Source organism: Macrobrachium rosenbergii, unplaced genomic scaffold (genome assembly GCF_040412425.1).
Source record: "Macrobrachium rosenbergii isolate ZJJX-2024 unplaced genomic scaffold, ASM4041242v1 13908, whole genome shotgun sequence".
Classification (NCBI taxonomy): Eukaryota; Metazoa; Arthropoda; class Malacostraca; order Decapoda; family Palaemonidae; genus Macrobrachium; species Macrobrachium rosenbergii.
In genome coordinates, this window is record NW_027100725.1 from 2,686,519 (window position 1) to 2,697,489 (window position 10,971).

Genomic DNA, 10,971 nt, shown 5'->3' on the forward strand with positions numbered 1-10,971 from the left:
AAAGTCCAGAATTAATATAAATTTGACTTTCAAGAATATATTGCACTGCAAAGTTGACAGAATGCAGATATCTAAGACTCTCACTAAGAAGAGTGCCCTAAAGAAAATTACACAAATACACACACACACACACAAGCGCAAAACCAGTTAAAAAAAAAAAAAAAAAGGATATTGAGAGCATCCTACAATTCTCATAAGTTGATCCTTTATCCATAACAGGATCTCGGGTAAGAAGTGGAACGGGTGATAGCATGGACAAGGCCCTAACTATGTAGGTGTAGATTAAAATGAAATCGACCAAAATTCTATTCTTCCAAATTCGACCCTAATATGATTACAGTTACTTTTTGTTTCACATTTGAATGTGCTCTAAATGTGGCCGTAATAAAACTTTTCCATGAAGTAATTTTAAGAAAAAAATCACTTAAAAAATCAAGGACTTTCCATTGCAATCAAAAGGAAATGTTCTTTTATTTTTACTTTTCCGTCCATTTATATTGCACTGTTTTCTACACTGAGCTACAATAAAACTTTTCATTGCTTTAACTTTAATTTTAAATTCCTTTTTACACGCAGCCTAATGCTCTTCTGGGAAAGCACTTTTGTCCAAAACTGGTAAAAGGAAGGTACATTTTGAAACAACGATTACGTTTGGAGTTTTTTTTTTAACATGTGTAAATAAATCATATGATGAATTTTGGAGAAGATGTAGAATGCGTTTGTGTACATTTATAGAATGACAAATATACGTACATCTACACATATAAGCATACGTACATATATCATACATGCTTAAATATGTGTATCTGTATATATACACAAATATATATGTATATGTATATGCATATGTATATGTATATATATATATATATATATATATATATATATATATATATATATATATATATATATATATATATATATATATATATATATATATATATATATATATATATATATGTATATATATATATATATATATATATATATATATATATATATATATATATATATATATATATATATATATATATATATATATATATATATATATATATATATATATATATATATATATATATATATATATATATATATATATATATATATATATATATATATATGTTATGGGGTTTAGTTTTTCTTTGTTTTGCGTTGCACCACATATGAACGACCGTGTCTGTAGACTTCACTTGATAGTAACGCAGGGGACTCGGTAAGTTAGGTTGAAATTGTCTATTAATAATTTCTCATATTTCAGGAGGGTAAGTATTCACCGGGCACGGTTTTTCATAAGTTTTATTCTAACTCTACTATTTCACACGGCCAGCCACCTGGACTTAGAAATTTCTTGATGTTAAGAGAGGAGCGAGTGACACAATCCTACCCAATTTGGTTTTCAAGTAACTCTGGCTAAAAATTGATCAGAATGAACTCTGGACCTATGTTGAATAAAACTCCGCCTCCTTGAGGACGTCTACTTTACTCTTAATGGTTCAATCTTAACTCCCACTTTTGGCAAGGACAAATCAGGTCAATTTTGCTGACCTTTTCACTTCTTAGTCTATCCTCTAACTCCTCCTTCCTTTCCCACATCTTGGAGGTTTGTTATGGTTAGTCTTCAATTTACTTGGTCCCATGGCTCATCATTTTAAACTATCAACATCGTGTCTCTCTCTCTCTCTCTCTTTCATAATCCCGATCAGTGAATCTCATACTTATTCACTGCATAACATCACTCGGTCACCTACCTGCATTGACTACAATGCAAGTAGATAACCAACTCAACTTGACCATAGTCAATTACTTCAAATTCAATAATTTCTAATAGTCAATTACTTCAATTTCAACAATTTCTACTAACAAGCAATAAATGCAAGAAATAATGCATCATAGTGCTAACACAAACAATATAAGCATGAATTTGAATATCAAATACTCAAACTAAATGCAGAAAATTATGGCAAAGTAAATATATCAAATGCCTATTACTCTCTGGTTATCAATCATAAATTGTAAAAAAAAATCAATCACCAAATGTTCAAGTGCAAGTCAATGGTAAACGCTATTACTCTCTAGGAAGGATTCTGTCCATCATGTCTTTGATTAAGGTAAGCTTATTCAATATTAATTTCCTGACAATTATAAAAGAAATGAAAGCAAACAGTATTAAAAGAATGACATTTATGAATGACATAATAGGAGAAATCTCGGTCTTATATGTATGAAAGAAAGTATGAACCTCTTCTAGCTTTGTGAATGTCTCCAATTCCAGTTCTGAAAGTTGAAATTCGTTAATAACTGCAAACTGATGTACACTTTTACTGAAATTCAAACTGTATGTCGTGAAGACTGTAGGTTTGTAATACAAATTATGTAAAATAACCAATTCACAAGCAGATGAAAATGAGTGTACGTTAATGAAAACTACTTCTGTTTTGTTTGACTTACAGTCAATCTTAGCATTCAATCTGTTTGCTGAGAACACAAAAATTTCATCATCAATGATTTGAGCCTTGAAAGTTTCTGTAAACGGTATATATTTACAGTGGTTCTTACCATTCTTGTTGTTTACAAGATCATCTAGGCAATGAAGAGCACTCAATGGTTCATAGAAATTCACAATGTTACAACATATACACCATCATTAAGCATGACACATTCCCTGAATTTATGTTCGGGAATTTCAGTCACTAGGAAAGAATCATGCTGCAAGGCAAAGTGTCGAACTGTTCCTTCTAGTACAATGGACTTATTATCTACTACCATTGGGAATGGATAGACTGACATCAATGAGTTGACGTCTGGATTGTTGAAAGGGATCACTAGTATAATTTGATTGGCTATCACTTTCACTGTTATCAGGCCATAATAGTCCACTATATTTTCTACTAGTGGCTTCAAGTGATTGTTCACAACACATTTCTGAATAATGGCTTCAATTTCACTAGGGGTTACCAGAAAAGGCGACAGCAGGTTTTTACCTGCCATCATGATTGCATTGAGTAATTCCTTGTATTCCAGAAGGAAATTACTTGTTTCTATGAGCAGTTGCTCCATCATTTCTGTTTGATGGATTCTAGCAATTTCTGATGAAACATTATGGAGGGCACTATTCACAAATTCTTTCAGCACTGTGATCATTTTCTGATTTTGATTGACATTTCCTATTACTTTATTATAGACAGTGCCCTGCTCAGAAGCCCAATTTTCAAGTTGTGCCACTCTTTCCTTTAGCCTTTCAACATTACCATCGGTCGCCACTCCAAAGAGATTGTGTAAAGCGACACCTATAAAGGGTATGAGCGATCGCTTTACTACTTTCCTTGGCATAACACTATCGATGTCCCTCTGCAACTTGGAGAGCATGTCGTACAAATTTCTATCTTGGACACTTTGTAATCCTGCCTGTATCTGATTGCTCAGCTGGACTAACTGCTCTCTCTGATCGATAATGGAGTCCGTCTGGATCTTAACAATGGCTAGGTCCTGTATCATCTTAACCTTGCCATGCTCCTTGATGATGGCTCCTTCCTTAGTTGTACGAGTGAGTTCACAATTTGACTCACTGCCAACCACCATACAATCCATTTGCTGAAATAATGTTATCAAGCAGTAAAAATCTTATCAACTACATTTGTTTACCATTGCACTTGCCATTACCTTCTTCTCAAATTATACCTTGGGGTCATTGAAGATTCTATTTTATTATCTATCTTATCTTTATTGACAAATCCTTTAACTGGGTAGACGACCAAGGTTCTGAATGAACTACTTTAATGTGGTTCCAATGTACAATGGATTCTTTCAAGGTAATTTCATGCATTAACTTGAATTTATTCAACTTCAAAACTTCCATAACTCTATATGGACCTCGAAATTTTGGTGATACTTTAATATTAGGTCCTTCAAGAACATGATTGAGTACATAAACTTGTTGTCCTACCTTTAACGAGGGTATGGTGGATCTGTTATTGTAATACTTACTAGATTTTTATGTAACTCCTTTAATCTAGCCCTGGTGACTTTAACGGTCTCAGACGTACGTCTTGTCTTCCAAGCAATATAGTCCTCGTAGTTGTACGTACGTCTGGGTGGTGCGGCATCATCCAAAAGTGAATTTGGCATTCTCTTTTGGTAGCCATACAATAGGAAATGAGGAGTTTCTCCTATTGATTCATTTACTGTGTTGTTTAGAGTAAATTGTATGTCTTCGAGAGTCAAGTCCCAGTCTTCAGTGCTAGGGGTTACCAATGTTTTCAGAACATCCTTTATCTTGCGATTTGTTCTTTCTACTGCTCCATTTGAGCTTGGCTTATATGCTGTTATTTGACATTTCTGTATTTCATAAAAGTCACACAAATTCGTTAGAATGTCACTAGTAAATTCAGCAGCATTGTCTGAGAGCAAAACTTGAGGACATGAATGTCTGGTTATAATTCTAGACTTAAAGGCTTCTGCCACCGTTGATGCTTCTCTGTTTCTAGTTGGAACAATTTCTACGTATCTGGTCAAATAGTCAATGAAAACTAAAATCTGTTTATTTCCTCTGATGGTGTTCGGGAATGGACCTAAGAAATCCATTGTGACTACTTGAAAAGGATTTAATTCTGAAGGATACATTTCCAGAGGAGCCTTGACGTTGACATTCCCCTTATGTATATTACATAGGGTACAATTCTGAACAAATCGAGTAGCATCTTCACTACATCGAGGCCAAAAATAGTTTCTAGTGATTGTTCTACATGTTTTCTTAATTCCAGGATGTCCTGATAACTTGTATGAATGGGTTAGTTCTAAAACGTCTTGTATTAGTGTATTAGGAATGTACAAACGTGAACAAGCATTTGGTTCGTCTGAAGTCTTGTACAATAACCCATCTATCAATTGAAACTCTGAATTTTTCTCACCTTGCAAGAGGTTACCTATTACTTCCCTTATTCTAGAATCCTTTTGTTGTTCCTGACGAACTTTGTCTAAATCTAAGTCTGTGATTTGACAACTGAAGGCGAAATTACGAGTGGTAATTTGTTTCTCGTTCTCTTCTTGTGATCTAGATAAGGCGTCAGCTAATGTGTTATATCTACCAGGTATGTATCTAAATTCTGGGGCAAATTCTAATACGCTAACGAACCATCTATTGAACTTCATATTATTGGTAAAAGCCCTTTTCTTGAAAAGATCACAAATGGGTTTATGATCTGTAAGAACATTAATTTTATGTCCTAGCAAAATGTGTCTAAATTTCTGTAATCCCCAGACTAATGCCAAACATTCCCTTTCTGTTGTACTGTAATTTCTTTCAGCTGCATTCAAAACTCTACTGGCATAGTATACAGTCCTCATCCTTGTTTTATCCTTTTGCATCAAGACGGCACCTAGTCCTGTACTTGAAGCATCACAGGCTAAGTAGAATTCCTTCTCGAAGTCTGGATAAACTAGGATAGGATCTGTTATCAACATATCCTTTAGTGTTTTGAACGCTGCTTTCCTGTTCATCTTTCCACTCATAGTTAGCATCTTTCCTAGTTAACTCAGTTAATGGTTTTGCTATGGTAGCAAATCCCTTTATGAAAGGTCGATAATACCCTACCATACTTAGGAATCTTCTTAGTGCCTTCAAATTTCTTGGGGCTGGATAGTCTACAATAGCCTTAATCTTTCCTTCTTGCATTTTCAAACCATGTTCACTGATAACATGTCCTAGATATTCTAGAGATTTCTTCAGAAACTGACATTTCTTAATTTTTACCTTTAAACCGGCCTTTCTGAGCCTATCTAATACTAATTCTATTGTCTTGAAATGACTCTACATCCTTACTAGCAATTATTACATCATCAAGATAAACCGATACGTCTTCAACATCTCCCAAGATTTGCAGCATTAAACGTACAAACGTTAAAGGAGCTGAAGTAAGACCAAACGGCATTACCTCAAATTGCAAATGTTCTTTATGAGTACTGAATGCCGTGAGATGCTTGGATTCTTCATCGAGAGGAACTTGCCAATATCCACTCAGTAAATCGAGGCTAGAAAAAACCTTGGCACCTCCTAATTGAGCTAGCATGTCACTAATGACTGGCATTGGCATTCGATCGGGGATGGTGTGGGAATTCAATTTACGGTAATCAATTACCATCCTCCATGTACCGTCTTTCTTTGGAACTAGCAGTAAAGGTGAATTATAAGGTGACTTAGAAGGTATTACAACTCCATCTTCCTTCATCTCTTCAACCATCTCGTCTACAATGGGTCTTTGACTTATTGGAAGTTTGTAGTTAGGTATATAAAAAGGTCTAGCACCATCTTCTATGACTATTTTGTGCTGCAGGACATCTGTCCTTCCTAACTTATCTCCTGTTACTGCTACAACACTCCTATATTTCTCTAATATCTGTATTAACCTGTCCCTACAATGAGGAAAATCTGTATTATTTACTTCCCCTTCTAATTTAACTCTTGTGTCAGCTACAGAGACAAATGCTTTTTCACTTAGGGTTAGTAAAGGGTTAGTAATCACAATTCCCTTACAGAATTCTATGCCGGCATGCAATTCTAGTCTCTTGTCAGAATAATTATACACATAAGTCGTACAATTTCCACCATTAAGTCTTACTAGGAATTGTCCATTTTCACAAAGTCTGGTAAGTCTTCATTAACTAATAACACATCTGTATCACCTAGGTTTTTATCTGTTATAATTCTAAGACAAACCTTTGTCAGACCTTGTGGATGCAGTATAACGCTATTGTTTAATTTGAGTTTTACAAGATTATCATCGGCAGTACTAACTAAGCAGATCTCTTCTGCATTCTGTGCATCGGCAGTGTAACAGACATCAGTATCATCTGAACTTTCATCTTGTGGTATCACAGAACCTATCTCTGTCATTTTTAGGTTGCCTAACAGCAACACCTCATTGAGATACTTCTCTTCCGTATCTTCTCTTATTATTAAGTGACTACAATCTATTAGCGTGTCAGGATCGTCAGGTTGGAAAAAGAACTAAGTTCTTCGGAGGTATCTACTTGTCGTGCACTTGAGTTATCAGGTTCATACCTGCTATCTGAGAATTCCTCCTGAGTGGCTTCTAGGCTTTTTAAAAGTAGTTTGTCTATCTTCTCCTATTTCTTCTATCATTGAATTTCTACTCACTGTCCTACCCGGGTTAGCATTAAATTCTATTTCTATCTGTTGATGTCTACTTCTTCAGATGAGGCTGTCTCAGGTAAAGTGATCAAGTTTATCTGAAACTGTTCCTCTTCTTCAAGAGAGCAAACATTTCCTCTATCAATTTCCTTGATAGTTACTCTTCCATTGCTACAATCTAGTGTAATTCCACATCTTTTCATAGCCTGGAAGGAAAATAGAGCTTGAGCTGGAAAATATTTCTCTTCCAACACCACAAACTCTTCCCTATATTTCTTATTTAGAATTTCTATCTCTAAATTGACATTGCCTATAGCCCTTATTTGCTTTCCAGCGATCCCCTTTATGGTCCTATAGGATTCTCTCATTTGGGAAAGCTCACAACCTATATGTTTTGTTAAAGTGCCTTTATCTATGATACTTACAGTACTGCCTGTATCCAACAATATGGAACTCAGTACACCTTCTAAGTGTACTTGTATGATAGGCAACTCTTCCTGACACGTATTAAAATTCTTTACAGAAAACACTATTTCATTACTTCGAGTAATGTCTGTTGGGGACACATCCTTATTCACTGTCACTATTTCTTTCTGTAAGGATGGACCTTTCTGCTGCACTCTCTGTGATTGTCACTGAGAATCCCCTTGATTTGGGTTACTGGGGAGGTATTTTGGTTATTAGGCTGAGTACTTTGGTTATTTTGAGACCCTGAGAATTTCCCTGTTTGTTGTACCAACAGTTTTGGATTAAATGTCCTGTCTTATTGCAATTCGAACACCATTTGTTTCTTCTACAATTCTGTGTTGTATGGTTGTTATAACCACAATTTCCACAACTTTGTCTCTGCCTATTGAACTGTGGCCTATTATTCCCTGAATTTTGGCCTTGACTAGCTCCCCTCTGTCCAGGAGTCCTGTTATTTCCACTGTTATTTCCATTAGTTCCAGTGGTATTCCCATTGTTACCTCTATTTGGCGGCCTACCTTGATTGTTTCTATTTGATTGATTAAATCTCCTATTGTTGTTCCCCACCATTTCTATCAAACGAATTTCTATTTCCTGATACCTAGACCTAGCTTGCCCTGATTGGTTTCTATTGGACTGATTGCTATTATTTCTTGGTTTCCACTAGCTACGGTTCCCGTAAAATCTGCACTACTACTTGATGAATTCTGTTTTACTTTCCTTTCTATGTACATCAAAGTTTGTACAATTCCATCATTTGGCTTCCTATCACAGTACTTCTTTAAGGCTACTCTTTTTCTTCCTTACCCAAAGCATCGTAGATTGGTCCTAATGACATATATCTAAGTACCTTGGATATACTAGCTAAATCTGTTTCATCATCATCAAATTCATCCTTCCTTCCAACAACAATTCCTACAGCTTTCATATCTGTCGTCACTCTATCTATAGCTTCTTCTACTCTAGTGGCTAAAACTAAGTGATTACCCTCATATTTCTGATGATGGAAAGTTCCTATGTTATACCATGGATCTTTCTGTGCTTCTGGTTGCCAAAACTGTAAGCACTGTTTCTTGAATTCGTTAAACAGAGTAATATTCCTAAAAAGTACTGAATGCAGAACTGTATGTGCATCACCATGTTCCATACTAACATATAAGAGTGCTTCATCTATTTTCTTTCTCTCATCTGTGATACCAGCAGCTGAAATTCTGCTTTCTGTGTCTGCTATCCATCGATTTACACCATATTCTTCTAATCTACTTTTATCTACATTACTTGGGTCTACCGTTCCACAAAATCTAGTGGCTTGTCAGGTTATTACGGCGGCTTGCGCCATGTTGTTATTTCTAGGTACAATGGAAGTTATTGGGTTAGTGGTTACAACTGAAGGGTTAGGCGCACTCGGTAAACTAAGTGGGGGACCTTGACTACGAGAACGTCTGGGTCTAGTATTACTAGGATCAATTTGTCTAGAAAGTCGTTCAGGTACAGGTCTTAGGTTATATGGAGTCTGGTCTTCGCTTCTTGTCTGTTGCAGTCGGGCAATTAACTTCATCCAAAGATTTATTCATATTAATTCATAAAATATTCAATGATTCCAAGAATGAAAAATTGAAAAAAAATTAATTTGAGAATCAGGTACTTACTTCAATTGCATGTTTGCTGAGTTGACTGTATCCCTCTATACAAAAAAATTCAAATTTTTCCTAACTCATTCCTTCATAGGACTCTCTCAATCTGAAAAAGTCTGATATTAGTATTTATGTATACAATTGTTTGGGTTCCACTGCAAAATGCTGCGCCAAGTGTTTTAACAAAAAATTTTTTTTTTTTTTTTTTATTTTGATAGACAATTTAAACAGAATTGTCTCTATCACCAAGTGAACGAAAAATTTCTATTTCGTAAAAAAATTTCTAAACATGAGAAAAAATTATTTCCTTCGTACAACAATAAGGAAATATTGTTCAGAATATTATTCAAAAGAAAAATAATTTACTTAAATCATTTATGTTTAAAAAAAAATTATTTGCGCACTGCAGGGAAAAATAATTATATAAAATTTCACTCACACAAAAAAAAATTTAATTATTCACAGAGAAAAAAAAAATTCTCTTGATAATTCCCCGATACTAGGAATGAATGTTTACTATTCAATTAGCTTCGTGTCGCCTTGCACTTGAAGATCGCGCTGATTGCACTTGAGCGCAATTTGTCGTTAGCATCCAGCGATAATTCGGCACAGCTCGGCCGACTTCCAGTCCGTACTTGCTGAATTTGGCGAAGAAAAATTTTGGAATCCCTTCCAAATTGTTGATTGAAGACGTTACTTCCTTTCTCCGGAGGCGGTTATCAACGCGTTGACTTCTAAACTTTATCGCCGTTCCGAATTCTTCACTCTCTTTCGTCGCCGTCTTCCGCTCTCATTCGTCGCCGTCGTCGTCACTGCTCTGCTACCGCTACTTTTCGCTAAGTCTCCTTTTAGCGACCAAAAATTTTTGGAATTTCGTGTATTTAAGTCCGTACACGATAGAAAAGTTCACTGAACTGACGTAGATATTAGCGACTTTCATACGTCCGCCAACACTGTTTGTTTTCGTCTTCTCCGCTTCTGCGATCGGCGTAGTATAGGGCGAGTTGCTGATTCTTTCTTTCGTAAATTTCGTTTTTCTTATAAAAATCACCGCTGTTCTATGCCGTGATTATTACTATTGTTTTTATTATGTTCATATATAATTATTAAACTGAATTTCTGGTTGATCTTATGCGAATGTTCGGAAGTTTCAAACTAGGCAGAGATTTACCGCTGTCAATTTTTCATTCCGATCGACGCAAAAAGATTCACTGCTTCTTGGAATATTTCGTTCTGCTTCGTTTCCCTTCTGCTACAGTGTTGATGTTCTATTGGTGTTTCTAGTGCTGAAGACCGTCTTGAGATTATTTGCGCTGTTAAATTGAGAGTTAGTTTCAGCGCCGTCACTGCTCACTCTCTGTAAATTTCTCTAGGGCCGTGAACTTTAATGTTTTTCAAATGTGCGCTGGGCGAAATCCCACCGAAACTGCCACCAAATTATATGTTATGGGGTTTAGTTTTTCTTTGTTTTGCGTTGCACCACATATGAACGACCGTGTCTGTAGACTTCACTTGATAGTAACGCAGGGGACTCGGTAAGTTAGGTTGAAATTGTCTATTAATAATTTCTCATATTTCAGGAGGGGGTAAGTATTCACCGGGCACGGTTTTTCATAAGTTTTATTCTAACTCTACTATTTCACACGGCCAGCCACCCTGGACTTAGAAATTTCTTGATGTTAAGAGAGGAGCGAGTGACACAATCCTACCCAATTTGGT

General features: G+C 35.6%; 1 protein-coding gene across 1 annotated transcript; it reads right to left on the reverse strand.

Moving 5' to 3' along the window:
* Nucleotides 1-1,299: 1,299 nt before the first annotated feature.
* Nucleotides 1,300-10,092, reverse strand: LOC136837989 (uncharacterized). The gene is made up of 3 exons (XM_067102853.1): nt 9,770-10,092; nt 9,268-9,358; nt 1,300-3,594 (listed from the first exon to the last, which is right to left on the reverse strand). The coding sequence occupies exon 3, from the start codon at nt 3,589-3,591 to the stop codon at nt 2,620-2,622; it is 972 nt and encodes a 323-aa protein (XP_066958954.1). The 5' UTR covers nt 3,592-3,594; nt 9,268-9,358; nt 9,770-10,092; the 3' UTR covers nt 1,300-2,619.
* Between the last annotated feature and the right edge of the window lie 879 nt (nt 10,093-10,971).

Coding starts and splice junctions, on each gene's coding strand:
- LOC136837989 (XM_067102853.1), bottom strand. CDS start 3,591: ATGGATTGTATGGTGGTTGGCAGTGAGTCAAATTGTGAACTCACTCGT.